The sequence below is a fragment of the Cannabis sativa genome, chromosome 3 (genome assembly GCF_029168945.1).
Source record: "Cannabis sativa cultivar Pink pepper isolate KNU-18-1 chromosome 3, ASM2916894v1, whole genome shotgun sequence".
In the NCBI taxonomy this organism is placed as follows: Eukaryota; Viridiplantae; Streptophyta; class Magnoliopsida; order Rosales; family Cannabaceae; genus Cannabis; species Cannabis sativa.
The window spans coordinates 52,163,743-52,183,560 of record NC_083603.1 but is presented as its reverse complement, the minus strand read 5'-3'; the positions used below and the strand labels follow the sequence as shown (position 1 = coordinate 52,183,560).

Here is a 19,818-nt window from a genome sequence, read left to right as displayed (position 1 = left end):
TCCCCATTTCCCATTCTAACCCTCCTTATTTTCTTTAACAGTTTCCTTAGTTTTATTGGTTTTACCATTCTGCCCCTACGCACTTCCCTCTTTTTTATGGTCATTCATAAAATTTGACTTATGAAATATACGACGTGTCGTTTGTGATGAGTTAAACGATCCGCGATTTTATTTTATTTTTTGACAATAACGATTCCCGATTTTTATAGATTTCCTCGTTTTCGATCCCGATTTTTATGATTTGCTCGTTTTGTTTTCAAAAAAATCAGCGACAGACTACATCATCCGTATAAATTATTTATGTTTGTTTATTTGTTAAAATGTATACTCAATTATCAAATATAACAAGTACTTTCCTAAAAAAAAAAAAAATTACTCAATTATCAAATATATAGGGCATTTTACAAAAATACTGAATTTGGGTTAATACTTTTCAATTTTACTGGCAGATGATACATTTATACTGTCCTTCCTTTTTTTTTCTTTTATACTGTAAATACAAAAAAAAAAAAAAAAGTATAAGACCTCTATCTTTCACAACCACAAACAGAATCACTACAACAACACCAGGACAACTGGAAACAACCATTAATTCCGACAATATTGAGCAAAAAAGTGAAATTGACATCAAATAAATAATCATGGAAAAACAACTGTAAAACAACACTAAAACAATCAAACAAAACAAAAGAAAAAAAAATGATTTAAAAAAATAAACAATTTGCTGCAGAGCCTCAACACCAGATGCAAAATTAACTATATTTGCAAGTTCATTCCTAGAAAATCATAATAAAAAAAACTACTAAAACAACACAAAAACAAATGAAACAAATATAACCACTTAGAAAAATATAAAAGAACCACACACCTCAAAACTCTTTTGTCAGTGAGCTCGTTAAATGTATTTATAAGAAAACTAGAATAAAAAAACCACAAAAATAACCAAAGAGAACGAAGAAGAAATGTATTTATAGCCTTCATCTTCCACACTCACGGACAGAACCACCACAACAACACAAAAATACCCAGAAAATAACTATTAATTCCAGGGAGATGGAGCAAGAGCAGTGAAATCGGCGTCAAATAAATAAATCATGAAAAACAACAGTAAAATAACACTAAAACAACACTAAAACAAATAAAAAAATGATTAAAAAATTAACTATCTTATGCACATCCTCAATACTAGATGCACTATATTTGCAAGAAAGTTTTAGAAAATTAGAACAAAAAAAAATCACATTAACTCTTATATTTTCCAAAAACGTGACTAAGAACTTTAAAATAAATAAAAGAAAAATGAAAAGAAGATGAAGAAGAAGAACTGAACAAGAAAAAAAATAAAAAATTTATATGTTAATGGAGAAAAATAGGGAGAACTTGAGGAAGTAGAGAGTGAAAAAAAAAAGAAGAAGATGATGAATAGTAAGAGAGAATAATGGGGAAGTGAGATTAAATGAAAGAAATGGGTATTAATTTAGGGTATCATATTTTTATCATCAATTTTAATTAAAAGAAAATTAACAAAAAAAAAAATGAAAAAAAAAGAAATATGTCACTAAAATGACAACACAAGTCACATCACACTTTTATATCATTTAATATATAATATAATTTTAATTAAAAGAAAATAAAAAAAAATAAAAAATCTACCACTCCCACCCGTTTTTTACTTTTGTTTAGTTTATATATATATATATACTAGATGAATGTACGTGCCGAGCCACGTATTGCTAGTTTCATTTAAGATTTTAGTCTTTTGAAGATTTTGAATGTATTTTATTTTTAAAGATTACAAATTTTTTGTTTGAAAAAATTAAATATTTATATTTGAAATATTATTTAATAATGTATTAAAACTAATATTAGTGTAATTATAAAATTGTAAATAAATTTATTATTGGAGTAGTAGATTATTCTATTTAGTTCTTTTTTTAAAACAGCATTGTAATGTAAGTTTATATCTATAAATATTCTGTAACGTGTTAATATTATATGAACATCTGCATTTATAAAGCTAAAAAGTGGGTCAATGACAGAAATGGTATATCTGCAATCACACAAAGATAGAAGTGGTATTTCTGCTAAACCATGACACTTGAATCATCGGGGCGAATTAACACCAACCAATAAGAAAGAAAAAAAAAACAGAGAACAGTTTCAAGGTGGAATATTGTGTTTAATATATGAGTTTGCACGATGAGATTTAGAACAATTACAAATAATGAGAAAGTAGATACAGAATTAAATCTAATCAAATTTAAATTTAAATGGTATATGATTTAGATATTTTTAATTAATCTATTTAATATTTAATAATTATTTAGTCAAAAAAATTATCTACAAACATCATAGTGAAAAAAATAATAACAATAAAAAAAAATAATTATCCTTATATGATAGAAAAATAGAAAAACTAAATTTTATCATCAATTAAAATTAATAATTATACCTGTATAATTAATAGGTTAAAAAAAAGAGTAATCATGACCTATATTATAGATAGATATATAGATTATGGAGTGCAAACATTTGGACTACATTTGATGACTCTCTATTGCCAAAAATTTCTTCACATTAGAATAGAAAAGAAATTAATAAAGCATTTAAAAAGAATAACATCATATTATGCATCGGAATCAAAAAAAATAAAGATTTTTTAAAAAAATAAATAAATAAAATTATTAATATTCTCCCAAGATAGGTTTGTTAGAGAGATATGTGGTTAAGATTTTTTTAATTTAAAAAGAGATTATTAATATTTAAAAGATTGTTATTTTTGGGTTTAATTATTGGGTTTATTTGTTAACGGGAGATCAAACCTAATCGTTAAATTTAACAGAATATTCTTTTATTTTTAAGTATATTCTGTTAAACCAAGAAATGTCGTTAGATAGGCACTTTTAATATATAAAGATATATATATAATATGTGGATAGGCAATTGTGAAAGTAAAAAAGTAAAAAAAAAAAAAAAAAAAACAGTACACATATATAGTATAGAAAAAATAAAACAGTAAAAATATTATATTTCCCTCACAACAGTAAAATTGAAATAAAATAGAAAAAAACAGTATGTGGTGTAAATTTCCCAATATATAATCTAATATAATTTAATTATATTTTTTAAATCTATAAAATTTAATCTAATATTAAATTTATATTTAACTAATTTTATTAGATAATAAAATAATTAAGTAAGTTTAGATATTTTAAACAATATAACTAATAAATTTATTATAAAGTATGATTATTTAATTAAATTAATGTCTAATTTAAATTTAAATTAAGATTTATATAGAAAATAGAAAATTATGTAATGCACCTCCTTAGAAGGGATGCACCGATACATCTTTAACTGTTTTAGTATCGAAAAAGTTTAACACGCTGAAAATTGCGTGATTATTTTATTTTATACGCGTGTAAAATAGACTGTTTGAACATTATTTTCTATATTGTAAATTAATCTGATTTTTTTAAAATTGTGTAGAATATCTTAAATAGCTATTACGTACATGAATATGAAAAATTTAGGCTAAAAAATTTGTGTGATGCCAAAACAAGTACATCCCTTTCAAGGGAGTGCATTGTAAAATCATTATAAAAAAGAATTATTTAATTTTGTTGATATTTTTAAATAATTATCTAACTTATATTTTAAAAATAAATTAAATTTTGATATTTAAAATTGTTTTTTAAAAAAATAATTAATTGATTGATTTAACGGTGTTGGTTTTAACCGTTAAACTAACAATTTCTATTCGATAGCCAGATGTAATATAAAATATAAAAGAGAGATATGTATGAATATTTATTGAAAATTAAAATTATATCAAATGATTTTAAATTTATGTTTATTTATAATATTAAAAAAAATATATATTTATTAAAATATATAGGGAACTTTAAAGAATTATTTTATTAAAAAAAATCAGTATACAAATTCTCATATATAAAAAAAAACACACAAAAAAATATCTTTAAATGTGTATCGTAATGAAAAATAATTAAAAATTAAACCATACTTACACAAAATTTCTCATATACAAAATAAAACACACACAAAAATATCTTTAAAGGTATATTATAGTGAAGAAAAATTAAAAATTAAACCATTCTCACACAAAAGATCTAAAACTAAAAAAAAAAAAGACAATAAATTTACAGAAAACTCATCATAAAACTTCAAAAAAACTGTCATGTATCTCACTTATAGTCACTACTACATTTAAAGTTAATGTTATCATTGTATCTCACTTGTAGTCATCGTTAATATTCTTCACAATTAGTTTGCTCAGTGCGTAAATTAAATCAAACAATGATTGGTAAGTACTCACTTTTATACATAAGTAAATTATATTTTGTTATAAATTATTTACCTAAAACAATTTTAGATTGTCACGTCACTGTCTCATTCCTCAACTTTATATATAGATATAAATAGATACTACCCCTTGCCTTGAATGATCTAAAGAAATCAAATGAGTGAAAAATAATAAATAAATAAATAACACAACAACCGTGAACTCAAATTAAATCAAGAAAAATTATAGCCAATAACCTTAATCATAACAGTATGTAAGTAAATGTCATGTTAATCCTAATGCCATGGGAAATACAAGAGAATTTCAAGTTCTCAAAAAAAAAAAAAAAAAAAAAGATAAAAGATAAGTGAAAAAATTATAAGTTTTTCCACTTTTTCTTTGATTACTAATTTTTGAAAATTTCCCCACACAAGAGTAAGGGAATTCAAAGTCCTAATTCTATTGAGAATGCTTGAAGAACACAATCAATTGGGCCAGGATTGTCAAAATTGATGCCCATATGGTAGTTTCAAGAGAAACGGGCTCGGTTCACGTCATCAAGTTAACTCTACACAAGTGTAAAGTTGACTTGGGGGTCAAATGTTAACCCAAAAACTCTCCCTACTAGCATAGACATCAATGTTTGACACGTGGCAAGAAAGATGACATCTCAGAGTTAAGTAGTTCCGAGTCATAATAGTCGACCTGGGAGTGGTCCTTAGCCATGCGTCCAAGTTAACTTCGAGAACTCTGAAATGGAAGTTAGGACTTTGATAACTCGTTTCCAACTCACTATATTTTAGTATTTTGTACCATGAAAACATGGAGCAACCAAATCCAGGTCCCAAGAGTTGAAATTACATGAACCTACACCTTGGAAGTCAACCTGAGCACCAAAGGTTTCACCCAGCACCCATGTTGACATCCTAACTAGTAGGACTTTTATCAAGCTGCTAGAACCGCCCGTACCGTACGCAAAAAAATGCGATTTAAATTTTTTTGCAGTGCGATCGCGATTTGAATTTTTTCTAAACCGCACAGTAGAGTGCGTTTAGCGATTTTGAATTGTTAATATACGGTTCATTAAGGGAGTATTACAATTATTTCTTGTTTTACTCTTTTGTGTGTTTGGAGAATAATGGACTCTTTCCCCTTTAATTCTTGTCCATATTTTTCCCTAAAAAAAAAAAAAAATTCTTGTCCATATTTCTTTATGGGTTTTTTCAAAAATAAAATTAAGGGCGCTCACACTTGATTTTGAAGGTTCAGCAAATGCGGGAGCTTTCTCTCAGCAAGTGAGTAGCGGTAAGAGAGACAGAGATGAGTTCGACAGAGAGCTGCAGGAATGAGCTTCGAACTGCTATTCGTCAGCTTAGTGATCGATGCCTTTATTCCGCTTCCAAATGGTAACCCCTTTCTAAAACCCTAAACCTTATTCTCATTTTCCCATTTTCCCTCTTCATGTATCTTTGGAATTTATAGATTTATATACCTATATACTTTTTATAGAATTTGATTGTAAAGTAATATGAGTTTCCGTGTCCTTGTTCTTTGCATTCAAAGGAGTAGGTCTATAGTTTGGAGAGTTAAAGGACATTTTTTATAGCTTTGTTTCTGTTGCTGATGAGGTCGAGAATCTGTGTTTCTTCTGGATTCCGAGATCTCTTAACTGGCATTGCCTCCTGGACTTGTTCTGTTAATCAATTTCGTTTTTTTAAGGCTAAGGAGGTAGAGCCTTTTGTTTCCACCATGAACTTCTCAGTTTTAGTTGTTTAATAAGATGAAATTTTAGAAACTGGAGTTTTAAGATAATAAATTTGTCTGGGAAATTTCACACTTTCACCACACGGATTCAGTTATTTTGGTTGATTCCTCTTGTGAAAGTTGATCTTTTAAATCAAGAGGAAGTGGAAAGTGAAGTATAGATCTTCCATGGATAGGCAATTTTGTTATCTTTGGTTTTTATGTGGGTAGTGTTCTTTTGTTACTTTTTGCAGGGCAGCAGAACAACTTGTGGGTATTGAGTTGGACCCGGCAAAGTTCACGCCTGCAAACACCAGGTTCCATCGTGGAAGCTCTAGCATTCGGCGCAGATTCCGCACCGACGATATCACCTCAACTCCAGCAGCTAGTGTGTCCTATGTATCCACTCCTGTAATGGAGGAAGATGAGATTGTGGATGGTGACTTTTACCTATTGGCTAAGTCCTATTTTGATTGTCGAGAATATAAAAGGGCTGCTCATGTGCTTCGGGATCAAAGCGGGAAGAAATCTGTGTTCTTACGCTGCTATGCTCTTTATCTGGTTTGCCACGTTTTTCTATATTCTCTTTGGTTATATTTTATGTTTCAATACTTGGAATTTAAAGTGAAACTTTTTGCTTCTTTATTTGGTCACAAGAGATTGCTTATCTATTTTGCAAGACAATATTTTAAGCATCTATGCCATATAGTTGGATTGAGACACGTGAATATTATCTAAGGTTCCTGGCTGTTGATTCTATAATTGCATATCCTCATTATGACACTAATCGTTCAATGCCACCGTTTTTTTTTTGGTGGTCAGCCAGCTAGTAAAATAGCACATTGAATCTACTAAATATACTAGACAAGTATGGTGCTTGTTCATTAAATTTTAAAGGTTTTGGTTCAAGGACCATGCAACTCTTTTCCCTTTTCTCTATCTTTTCTGATAAGGTAGAAGATGCCGTTTATTTTTCTGAAGCAAAATCTAGATTGAGCATCTAAAAATCTTTATCTTGGCTGTTAACTTTATTTGATCACTTGATTCTTTTAGGAATTTAATTGCTGCCACCTACGATGGAGTTCAAGTTCAGATCTATACCTTTTGATAATACTTGAGTCTTTTCATTAAACATGATTTTCATGATGTTAGTTATTGGTTGAGATTTGAGATTGCATGCCCTTGTATGTATATTATACTCTTAAATATGATTTATTCACCATTTTTCTCTTTATTATAATTTTTTTTTTGTTAATGTAGGCTGGAGAAAAGCGGAAAGAGGAAGAAATGATAGAACTCGAGGGACCATTAGGTAAGACTAGTGCTGTGAACCGTGAACTAGTCTCTTTGGAAAGGGAGCTATCAACATTTCGCAAAAATGGCACAATTGATCCTTTCGGATTATACTTGTATGGAATTGTGCTCAAAGAGAAAGGCAGTGAGAATCTTGCTCGTTCAGTTCTTGTGGAATCTGTGAATAATTACCCATGGAATTGGGATGCTTGGTCGAAGTTGCAGTCCTTATGTACTTCGATTGACATATTGAACAACCTTAATCTTAATAACCATTGGATGAAGGACTTCTTTCTTGCCGGTGCCTACCAAGAACTAAGAATGCATAATGAGTCCTTAGCAAAATATGAATATTTGCAGGGTACCTTCAGCTTTAGTAATTACATTCAGGCTCAAATTGCTAAAGCTCAGTACAGTTTAAGGGAATTTGAAGTAGTTGAAGCAATTTTTGAAGAACTTTTAAGGAATGATCCATATCGAGTGGAGGACATGGATATGTATTCTAATGTGCTTTATGCGAAGGAATGTTTTTCTGCCCTCAGTTATCTTGCCCATAGGGTGTTCATGACAGATAAATACAGACCTGAATCTTGTTGCATAATTGGAAATTATTACAGTTTAAAAGGGCAGCATGAAAAGTCAGTTTTATATTTTAAAAGAGCGCTGAAATTGGACAAAAATTATTTGTCAGCTTGGACGCTGATGGGCCATGAGTTTGTTGAAATGAAAAATACTCCCGCTGCTGTTGATGCCTATCGGCGTGCTATAGACATAAATTCATGCGATTATCGAGCTTGGTATGGACTGGGTCAAGCTTATGAGATGATGGGTATGCGCTTCTATGCTCTTCATTACTTCAAGAAATCTGTTTTCTTGCAGCCGAATGATTCTCGATTGTGGATCGCCATGGCTCAGTGCTATGAAACTGACCAGCTTCACATGCTCGAGGAAGCAATTAAGTGTTACAAAAGGGCAGTTAATTGCAATGATCGAGAAGCTATTGCACTGCGCCAGTTAGCAAAGCTACACCATGAGCTCGGGCGTTCTGAAGAGGCAGCCTTTTACTACAAAAAGGATTTGGAAAGGATGGAAGATGAAGAGAGAGAAGGACCAAATATGGTTGAAGCTTTGCTTTTTCTCGCTACTCACTACAGGAATGTGAAGAGATTTGAAGAAGCAGAGGTGTATTGTACCCGTCTTCTGGATTACACTGGCCCCGTAAGTCCTATTCTTATAGATTTCTTGCATATGGGTGAAACTACAACTTAATCTGTATTATAGATTTCAGAAGAGCAACCTTACAATTCAATTCATATGTATATGTTATACTATTTTCATTTTGTCTTTATATAGGAGAAGGAAACAGCAAAGAGTTTATTGCGAGGAATGAGAATAACACAATCCAGCTTCCCTTCTACGGATGTTGAGCACTTCCCCCCATAATATTCGCATTACTCGTGCTGCTGCTGTGAATGAATCAATTGACAAACTTCTTTATTGATTTCAAGATTGGTGTTGGATAGTCGTAGTTGCAGAAAGTGAAGAGTTTTAGCTGTCTAGGAAGTGTCTCAAAGAGTGAAAATTTTCATTCTTTATGTTACATCATATAATTGTAGTTGGTAGCCTGTATATTAATTCTCCTAAAGCTTCAACTATGAATAGGGTCATTTCAGGTTCCTTTCAGCTGTTGCATTTCAGTAATTTCTTTAACTGCAAATCTCTTCTGAAGAAGCAATGGTTTGATCATTTTTGCTCACTTTCTCCTTAGCAATATTGCAATGTCTAGTAAAAAGAAATTTGAATTTCTAAGCTTTTTTTTTTTTTTTTTTTTTTTTTTTTTTTTGAAACAGTTTGAATTTCTAAGCTTAAAATAGATGTTGAAATTTATTATTATGATTATTTATATCTTACTATATTAAAAAGTGTCTGAGATGATACTTTTAATGACATATATATCCTTTAAATTAATATTGTATTATTTGTAATGACATATATATCCCTTAAATTCTAATTTTAATATTTTAAGAGTATTTATAATGACATATATATTAACTTTGAAAAGTCTAATTCTATAATTATATAGAAGAATGATAAAAAAAAGTCGTTTTTGTGTTATTGTATAGGGATGATTGTTATTGGGCATTAGTGGTGTCTAACACTTTCTATAAGTAGCACTTTATGATTGATTAGTGATATTGTTTAAAAGTTATTTTTTAAGTTATATGGGAATCGATACTTAATTACACCAATAATATTATATCACTAAGGAAAATACTAAGCGCCAATAATGTCTTTTAGCAATTTTCATTGTACAAATTTATTATTATATCATATTTTTTCTCAGTTTTTATCTTATTATACAAGTTTATTATTATATCATATTACAGTATTATCATATTATAATATTATGAACAATTTTATTGCTTTGCTTTTTTTTTTCTTTCTTTTTTCTTTAATGTATTATAAAGGATTAGAAAATATAATTTTTTTTTTTTGGAAAATTGAAAAATATAACTTGCTCATTATTTTAATTATTTTTTCTTATTATATGTTATATCATTTTATTTATTTCAATGTGAACAAGTTAAGTTTTGTTATTTTCTCAAAAAAAAAAAAAAAAAAAGTTAAATTTTTTCATTTTATATTACTTTTATTATTTTATCAAAATTTATATCAACTTTTATATTTATATATATATATATATATATATATATATAACTAGAGTGTTGATTAATTTTATTGGCCTAGATTACTATTAGTTAATCAATTATGTTACACAAGAAGTGATAAACTAGATAATATTTGAATGTTTAATTTTATATTAGATTACATATATATATATTTTTTTTTCACCAAAAAAAACATTATATTTTTTTTTAAATGTTAATCAATTATATATTAGTTAATTAATTATGTTACAACAAAGATTTTTCCGTCCCTTTTTTCAGAATCTATCCCTATTTATAGGAATGGTTGACAGTTATTTACATTTAAATTCAAAATACATAATCATTTCATGAAACGTGAGAATTGATCACGTGTCATTTAAATATGTGTAGATAACAATTAATAACCGTTATCTTCAAGGATGGTAGATGCTAATTTAGACAATAGCAGCTCGCTTAACTTGTGAATGACCAAAGTTGATTTGGACAATTATATGTCTTCCAGCAATGGCATGAGCATCAATGTATTGAACAAACTTAACAACTGCTCTTTGACCAAGGCCTCGCAGACTGGATAATCATGTCCTGAATATTTCCAAGTTGTTACACTTAGTTATTGTAATGTGGAAATTACGCTAAGTGTTATAACAACTGATTCGCCTCGTCAAAATTTTCTTATGTATAGCGAGGTGGATGCCTCACTATGTATTATTTGTGGTTGATTCTAATAACTTCACCTATTTTTTTTAAAATAAATGAATCTTGTTCTTGGATCTACATATTCTGAGGCAGGATGGTGTCTCGTCAATACAGATATTAATAGTTTTGTATCATTGTCTCGCCTAAGACTATACAGTCAGCGAGTTATGAATATACTCTACTAATTCTATATTTAATGAGTTATTACTTTTTGCATTAAATGATATAACACTATTATATTAGGTAGTTCATATTCTACTAATTGACACGTGTCACGTTCTGAAGTGTAGCTGAGTTTCGGGTATAACAATACCCAATACATCTTATACTAGTATGCTTTGCTAATGCCTTAGAAATGACATTCCACATATAATTGCATAAGTAAACTTTATCGCTGATAATCACATTAGTGTAAATCCAGTGCATTGATAAATCATGATACTAAATACTTTGAGGCATATAATCATGATTATTTTTTACTTTGTAGACAACACTATAAATATGAATAACTACATGTTTAGGATTTAATAAAATCTATATATTAAACATATAACCATGAAAGAAATCATGTGAACTATGCAACATAAAATGATTTTTGATCTTTTAGTAATTAGTGAATCTGATTATAATGACATGAGTTTTATTTAGGACATAAAATCCCAACACTTAATATGTCTGTTTGTACTTTGCGAAGTGATAATACCAAGGAATACAAATCTTCTCAATTTCAATCTTATATGATTTCTAATAGCATGCTTCATGAAACTTCTTGCATTGATACTACACCCTAAAATGGTGTAGCAAAATATAAAAATAGACATCTTCTTGAAACTACACGTGCCCTCTTATTTCTAATGACAGTATCTAAACCTTTTTGGGCCGATGTAGTTTCAACAGCATTCTTTCTTATTAATCACATGCCATCCTCAATACTTAATGGCGAGATCCCATTAAAATTATTTTTTCTCGTAAGTCATTGTTCCTAGTTGCTCCTCGAGTATTTGACATTATTTATTTTGCTCGAGATGTCTGTCCACATGTCACCAAATTAGATCCTAAGTCAAGAAAGTGTGTATTTCTTGGTTATGTCCATCTTCAGAAAGGGTATAGGTGTTATTGTCCTGATCTTAATAAATATCTTGTGTCGGTTGATGTTACTTTTGTAGAAAATACACCTTATTTTTCATCTTCATCTACTCCTCCTCGTCAGGGGGAGGATGATAATTTGCTAATTTATTCTATCACATCATTTGCGCCTGATACATGTTTTGATGAGTCTCTTGTTCCTTCACCTGCCTCAGTCATAACTCTCGCAATGACACCACCTCCACCACCTCCTAGGCCTCATATAGTGTACTCTAGGCGTCCACTGTTGAGAATATTTTATCAAGATCTAGATTTACTAACAAGTATGTTGATTAACATCCTAAACATGAATTCTCTAAAACAATGAAAATAAACACATAAGGGTTTAAGAAAACTTTACATTGATTGCATCGGAATATAATGACTCATTGCGTTCAAGATCTCTAGCCCTTGATTCCTTTCTGTAACAGAGCATTATCAAGATCTGAACCTGGATCTCTCTCTCTCCTTCGGGTTTGGTTACCATTGTCTTACTCACTATGATTTCGTACTTTACTTGCTATGTGTGGGCATGGCACTCATCACTAAAGGTTCGAATGGTGAAGAACAATGAAGGAGGTTTAAAATCACTACGGAAGGAACTCTCTCATCAAGGTTGGCTAAATAGTCAAGTTATCAATAGTTGGATGAGTGAGAGCATCATGTTCCTTTTATAGTGTTTCAACTAGGGCTAAGGGCTGGATTGTATGGATTAAAAAAGAATAAAATATTGGGTAAAAATTCACTTATGGCCGTACACTAAAGTGAACCACTTTCTAGTTAGATTTTTGACACTTTATTTCAACCACTTATTCTTCTTTCAATAATACTATATTTTCCAATTCAATCCTATAAATGCCAAAACTATTTATTTAATAGTTATAATTTATTACTAAATAAAATTGTAATTTATATAATTTATTAATTAGACCATACAAAGTCTCTTAATTAACAAATTGACCCCAAAATCTCTTTTCTTCACAATTAAGTCCTTACTTAGTGAAAATTCTTAAATAAGACATCGTCTAATTTTATAATTATAATTGATTAATCAAAATCAATTAAATGAGTCTGCAAGCAGTATTATCTCAACTAGTGAGCGGACCATGGGCCTATATAACCGAGCTTTTAATAAGTAGATATAGAATTCACCAAGTAAATTCTCAACTTATTAATTCCGTCTTACGCCACTATAAATTTGAAATGGAATAGCACTCTCAATTATATAGAACACTCTATATGTACCACGATATAGATACGTTATTATTATTCATTGTTATAATCCTAATAATCAAAGATCCTCTATAGATGATCTACACTGAATAAGGACAAATTTACTGTTCTACCCTTCAATGTATTTTATCCTTAAAAAACTTAGCTACCTATAAATGATACTTCAGTAAACTAATATAATTATTGAAACGAGGCCTCAATCATTTATCTCTATTCAGCCAAGCTCAAAGGAGATCATTGTTTCACTTCTAATACCTATAGAAGCTATAGATTCCATATCTATGATCAGCGCTCCCACTCAATTGAACTACCATGTCCTTAATCTGTATGTCATGAGAAAATTAAATTGGTCGACTTTAACGAACAAATTGAAGAACATAAATAATATAATTAAGTTGAACCTAACCATATCAGGATTAAGATCCATAGACCTAAGATCAACCATTGATATTGACTTAGAAAGATATAACGGTAAGTTTATGATATCTTATCCAAGATCAATATCAGTCCCTTCCAATGTATACTCCATACATCTGATATTGGTAAACTGTACCAATGCCTTGAAAAGGACATAAACTTATCCAAGGTTTAGGTATACCTTATCGTAGATTATCATGGCAATCTAAATCCAGTAAACTGACAAATCATGGGAATCATGATTATATTTCACTATGCTACTTGGGACTCAGTTAGTTTACCTTTTAGAAATGGTCATAGGGTGCAAATGGGTATTTACGGTTAAAGTCAATCTAGATGGAACAATTGATCGCTTAAAAGCATGTCTTGTTGCCAAGGATTATGCTCAAACCTATGGAGTGGACTATTGTGATACTTTTTTTCCTATTGGTAAACTCACATCTGTTTGACTGTTCATTTTCATGGCAGCTACTCATCATTGTCCTTTGCATCAGCTTGATATTAAAAATGCTTTTCTTCATGGAGATCTTGAGGAAGAAGTGTATACGGAACAACCTCTTGGGTTTGTTGCTCAAGGGGAGTTAGGATGAGTTTTTTGTCTTCGCATATCTTGATATGGATTGAAACAAAGTCCTCGTGCTTGGTTTGGTAAATTTAGTCAGGCTGCTGAGAAATTTAATTTGTTGAAAAATAAGTTAGATCACTTGGTGTTATATGAAAGATCAACTGTTGGTATCATTTTGTTAGTTGTGTATGTGGATGACATCATTATTACTAGAAATGATATTGGAGGCATCTCATCCCTTAAGTCTTTCATTCATAACTAATTTCACATGAAAGGTTTAGGGGTGCTCAAGTATTTCTTGGGAGTTGAAATTACTCGAAGTAAACAAGGTATTTATATGTCTCAAATGGAGTATATACTTGATTTGATAACTAAGATAGAAAAATTTAGAGCAAAACCTTGTAGTACTCCAATGAATCCAGTTGCGCATCTTACACGTGATGGGGAATCATTTGAAGATCCTGAGAAATATCAAAAATTGGTTGGAAAGTTGAATTACCTAATTGTGACTCATCCAAATATTGCATTCTCAATTAGTGTTGTTAGTCAGTTTATGGTCTTCTTCAAAAATTCATCATTGGACAGCATTAGAGCAAATTTTGTGTTACTTAAAAGGAGCATCAAGACAATGTATTGTTTACAAGGCTCATGGATACACCAAGATTGAGTGTTTCTCTGATGCAAATTGGGCAAGCTCCAAGGTAGATAGACAATCGACTTCAGGTTATTTATATTTATTGGGGGCAATCTGATCTCTTGGAAGAGTAAAAAGCAAAATGTTGTATCTAGATCCAGTGCAGAATTAAAATATAGAAAAATGGCATTGTCTGTGAGCAAGATAGTATGTATTTATCAGCTTTTGACTAAATTTGAGTTTAAAATTTCAGTTCCAGCAAAAGTGTGGTGTGATAATCAAGTTGCTCTTCATATTGCCCCAAATCATGTGTTCCACGAGCGAACTAAGCACATTGAGATTGATTGTCATTTTGTTGTGAGAAAATTCAACAAGACATGATCTCCACAGGGTGAAGATTGAAGAACAATTAGGAGATATTTTCACAAAGGCTTTGAATGGGGTGCAAGTTGATTATTTTTGTAACAAGCTGATATGATAAGCATTTATGCTTCAGCTTAAGGGGGAGTGTTAAAATATATAATATATTTTACTTAGTTTCTAATTTCTTCCTACTTTCCTATTTAGTCTCCCTAATCTTGTATATAAATACTAGTTATTCTATTGAATAAAATACAATTCTATTTACCATTTTTTACAATACGGATCGGATATTGATTAACATTAATCCATCAAATTCAATCTACACCTATTTTATATATATTTAATAAATATATAATTAATATTTTAGAGAAAAAAATAGTAATTTTAAAAACTAATAATTATGGTTCATATGTTTCAAAATTTAATATATCATATGCATATATTTTTATACTAGAAGAAAGTTATGTGCAAGACACGTATACTTAATTTTATATTAAGTGTTTTATAATTGAATTAAAATCATATAAATTCAAAAAATAATTCCCTCAAAAATAAAGTTCGAATAAATCACTTCAATAATTATTATTAGAATGGTAAATATAATAGTATTTGTAAAACTAATAAAATGTTTATTGTGTGGTAATTTCTGAATTATATACATAACACAAAGAAAAAAAATAGTAAAGCAGATTCTTTCAGAGGAAAGAGGTTTGCTGAAAGAATTTCCAACTATTGAGATGGTGGCAGAAAGAGAGAGTTAGGAGAATTGTGAATGGTGCATAATTGATTTACTATATCAATTAATTTTTATCTCTGTAACCAAATCTAATTCTAAACTTTAGAATAAACCGATTGAAAGAAGGAATATAAAAAAGCAAGAAATATGATAGCTTCGAAATAATATTATGTTCTACAATGCAGCTTTTGTTGTCACGGAATATTTAGCAAGAAGATCCAAATACCTACAATTATACATGTTCCAAATATTGTCTACTATATATTTGGGTTTGATATAGTGATACATATAAAAAAAATAGGGATTTTTACAAAAATACTAGTTTTTTAGTAAAAGTTTACAATTTTACCGTCACAATTTTTTTTTACAAAAATACTATCTTTTTATAAATCAACAAAACCGAATAATTAAAACAACAATGGAACATCTAAAAAAAATATGTGAAATAATTGTGAAAACTTAACACAGTACACAATATAAAGCTTACATAATATTTTTGAACAAGCTATATACAAATGAAAATTTGACTAATTTAAAAAGATTTTAAAATAGTAGTTAATAAGAATGAAAAATAAAATCAATTTTTAAAAAATAAACGGCAAAAACAAGTAACACCAAGAATTCAAATCCACAATAACCCATTACTGTCGATATCAAGAAGAGTGGTTCTTCCTTTGGTTTCAGGCATCTGGGACGCCATAACTGGTGGCAACAACAACAACCCTCATGAAACAATTTTTGCAATTCGACGAGGAATGCTTCTCTTTAGGCAGGTACAAAAAAATAGTTTAATCTTCTTTTTTTTTTCTTTCTAAATCTATTCAAAATTTCCATGTACTACAAGTCATAAATCACATTGTTTTTTTTTTCTTTGTTAATCTTGAAGGGTGATGCTCTTGGGTATTTAGCAAAACACTCGTCATTGCCATAGCCAATGGCTCTATCAAGCTCAACGACCTCTTTTCCATGTATGAATCTAATTTTTTTTTTGGGTTCAAGTTCCGATTGAGAATCTTGATCGATAAAATTTTATCAATATATGAAACACTTAGGAATAAAGCTTCGAACGATGTAAGGTCGAATCCGTTTGCAACCTCCACCCGTTTTTCATTTTTTTTTTTATTTTGTAATGATTTACTTTCATTGTTCAATATCATAGGAATTTTTGGGTTTAAGAATGGAAGTAAAAAATTGCAATAATTAACTTATCAATCGTAGGAAAAAAAAAAGTTCTCAATCAGAGGACAAAAAAAAAAATTCTCAATCGTAGAAAAAAAAAAGATTTTGATTTATTTTTAGATTTAAAAATAGAATTGAAAATTTTCAATCGTTAAGTCTTCTTTAGTTTTATTAAAAAAAAACGTTAAAAAAAATTTTAAATAAAGAATTATGTTATATAGCTACAATTTATATAAAATAGAATAGATATACAGTAAATTAAATTTTACTTTTTACATACAATTTTTTTTTCTCTTTTTAAAGTTTTTTATTTTAATTTATTATTGAAAATATAAAACAATAATAACTTATCTTATTATGTTGTTGGTTAAGTAAAAATAATTTATATTTTAATAAATATTAAATAATTTAAAATTAATAAAGTAATCAATACAAAATAACTCATTTAATATGCACATTGAATTAAATTTGACCTCTTGTGTAGATTAAATTGGATTCAAAATATGAAATTTGCATTTAGTGGAATCGGATACATTTGAATAAAATAGTGCGAATAAAATTAAATAAACAATTCAAATTTGGGATCAACTTGAAAGTGCTCATACTTCAAACCAAATTGGCATTTCCTTGTTAATGAACCATATTAATATTAAAGCAATATTATATGCTTCATTGTCATTTTGGTTATCGTTGTCATCATTGTTAGTGATCTTAACCAGTCAGTTTAGACATGAGAATGGAACTTAAAACGTTTATAAAGATGTAAACACCAAAACACAAGTCAAATTCAAAGCATAAAGAACAAGTTTCAATTCAAGTTTGGCTTACACAAACACTATTGAACCATTAGGACATCACCATATTATTTAACATATTCATCCATAGTAACATATTGTTTGCAACCCACATTAAGTTTCAAGGAACCTCATAAAAGCTTTTTATTCAAGTCATATTTAGCTCCGGTTTGGATCAGTGAAGAAGCTGTTGATGGATGGCATGATCTCAGGAGTCTTGTTCCGAACATACTTTCTCAGAAAATGCTCAGAGTACTTCTCTCCCTCAGAAAAGTTGTCCAAAACACCGGCGGCCCTATTCTCCTTGGAGACCCTGTTAACCAAAAAAGAAAACACCACCCAAGTTTTATAAAGAGAGTAATCTCTCAAGCACAATAATTTCTCTCTAATACACTCAAACACCAAATAAATTACACATAAATGAGTCTATTGTGAATATCTCAAGCTGTAACAAAAAAACAGACATATATGCAAAGTAGACATAATAATGCACAAGTCAATTTATTTTAATTGTCCTCAGACTGAATTCACATTTGTTAGTTCAGTCCCCATGATGACGACTTGAACTTGAGACCGCCCAAAAGAAAAAGAAAACTATGTCCCTGATTGCTGGACCTAAAAATCTGTGGTGCTCGAAACCTCAAATCAACATCAAATGGAAATCATCAATCGTTTGATAGTTTATGTTATGATAATTCATTTTCTAGACTACAAATTATCCAATTGGAGTTGCAACAAAGGGTAAACAAGTATTCACCTATAACTATATTAGTAATTAATCATTATCCATGTATGTATACATATACATAGCATAATATAAATAGGATTTACAAGATTCTCTTCTCCCCGTAAAAAAACCACACAACTCGAAAAATATCATATTTTAAGCGTTGAAATTCTCATATTTATTTAGCCAAAACACAAGCTTATATATATATTATTTGTATTTATAGATAAGAGAAAGACCTGACTTCAGGATTAATACAGATATTGCGAACCAGCTGAAACCCACAGATCCCAACGGCGACACCGACGGCAGCGAACAGTGGGTAAACCTAAATACAAAACCCAAACCCATAAATAATTAGGAAAACAAAAGAAAATTACAGACTTTATTGGAAAGATGAAAAAAATAACAAAGGAGAAGTAAGCCTAAATTGAAAGCCTACCTCAGGCCTGAGCCATCGACTGGAAGCCATTGATTGTTGTAGCAGAGAAGATTGAAGAGAGAGAGCTTCAGAATTTTACAGAAGAAAAAGGGCAAGAGTAATGATATTGATCGAGGCCTTTTATCTTTCTTTACCCCAACAAATGCCCTCTATTTTTTTTTTTAAATATTTTAATATTATTTTATGAGTATTAGATTAATCGATTTTGATTGGCTATTCGTTGGCGAATGATTTAGTGACACGGATTAAAAGTTGTGCTTCCCTAGGTGGCTACCTGTATTGGAAAACTGTGAGCGGGAGAAAAATTAGGCATGACCGTTACAGAAAACTTTATTTATCCTACTATATACTAAGAGCTGATATACCCTTTTGCTAAAAAAAAAAAAAACAAGAGAAATTTTATTTACGCCTTAAAATTTTTTAATTTATATTCTTAAAAAATATATTTATCAAACAAAATTAAATTATATTTTAAAAATTATGACAAAAAAATTAAAAATAAAAAATTATATGAAATTTTCTTTAAAAAAAATAAAAAAAATATATACATAAGTTAAAAAAAATTATAAAAATAAAAACAAAATAAGTATTGAAATTAACATAAAACAATGTGAGGAAAAACTTTTAAAAAAATATTAAGAGTAATTTTTAAAAATTATTTAAGTTTATATTTTTTTTAATAATGGGGTGTATTTATAATTTTATGGGGTGCAAATATAACTCCCAAAAAAAATCGTCGAATAATTTCATTTTATACCATTCATATCCTTTATTTTGTGTTTGTCTTTTATGTACAATATCACCATTTCTTTTGTGTCTGATAAGAAGTGGGTTGTTTAGTTATTTATTGCTAATAGCCTAATAATATTAACAATATGTTATTTAGTTTATACAATTAA

The 19,818-nt window shown here is 29.2% G+C and overlaps 2 protein-coding genes across 2 annotated transcripts; one reads left to right on the top strand and one right to left on the bottom strand.

The window, feature by feature from the left end:
- The first annotated feature begins 5,422 nt into the window (after window positions 1–5,422).
- Window positions 5,423–9,095, top strand: LOC115709353 (anaphase-promoting complex subunit 8). The gene is made up of 4 exons (XM_061112107.1): window positions 5,423–5,709; window positions 6,301–6,607; window positions 7,307–8,557; window positions 8,693–9,095. Exons 1-4 carry the CDS (start codon window positions 5,624–5,626, stop codon window positions 8,780–8,782), a joined length of 1,734 nt encoding a protein of 577 aa, XP_060968090.1. The 5' UTR covers window positions 5,423–5,623; the 3' UTR covers window positions 8,783–9,095.
- Window positions 9,096–17,693: 8,598 nt separating this feature from the next.
- On the bottom strand, window positions 17,694–19,079 carry LOC115710173 (uncharacterized). Its single transcript, XM_030638515.2, has 3 exons — window positions 18,920–19,079; window positions 18,717–18,805; window positions 17,694–18,063 (listed from the first exon to the last, which is right to left on the bottom strand). The coding sequence occupies exons 1-3, from the start codon at window positions 18,947–18,949 to the stop codon at window positions 17,910–17,912; spliced, it is 273 nt and encodes a 90-aa protein (XP_030494375.1). The 5' UTR covers window positions 18,950–19,079; the 3' UTR covers window positions 17,694–17,909.
- Between the last annotated feature and the right edge of the window lie 739 nt (window positions 19,080–19,818).

Excerpts from the sequence above, each read along its gene's own strand:
- LOC115710173 (XM_030638515.2), bottom strand. The coding sequence starts at position 18,949 with ATGGCTTCCAGTCGATGGCTCAGGCCTGAG. Across the intron at positions 18,806-18,919 it reads GTCGATGGCTCAGGCCTGAG|GTTTACCCACTGTTCGCTGC; the intron begins GTAGGCTTTCAA and ends TTTTGTATTTAG. Across the intron at positions 18,064-18,716 it reads TGTATTAATCCTGAAGTCAG|GGTCTCCAAGGAGAATAGGG; the intron begins GTCTTTCTCTTA and ends TTTGGTTAACAG.
- LOC115709353 (XM_061112107.1), top strand. The coding sequence starts at position 5,624 with ATGAGTTCGACAGAGAGCTGCAGGAATGAGCTTCGAACTGCTATTCGT. Across the intron at positions 6,608-7,306 it reads GCTGCTATGCTCTTTATCTG|GCTGGAGAAAAGCGGAAAGA; the intron begins GTTTGCCACGTT and ends TTGTTAATGTAG. Across the intron at positions 8,558-8,692 it reads TTCTGGATTACACTGGCCCC|GAGAAGGAAACAGCAAAGAG; the intron begins GTAAGTCCTATT and ends GTCTTTATATAG.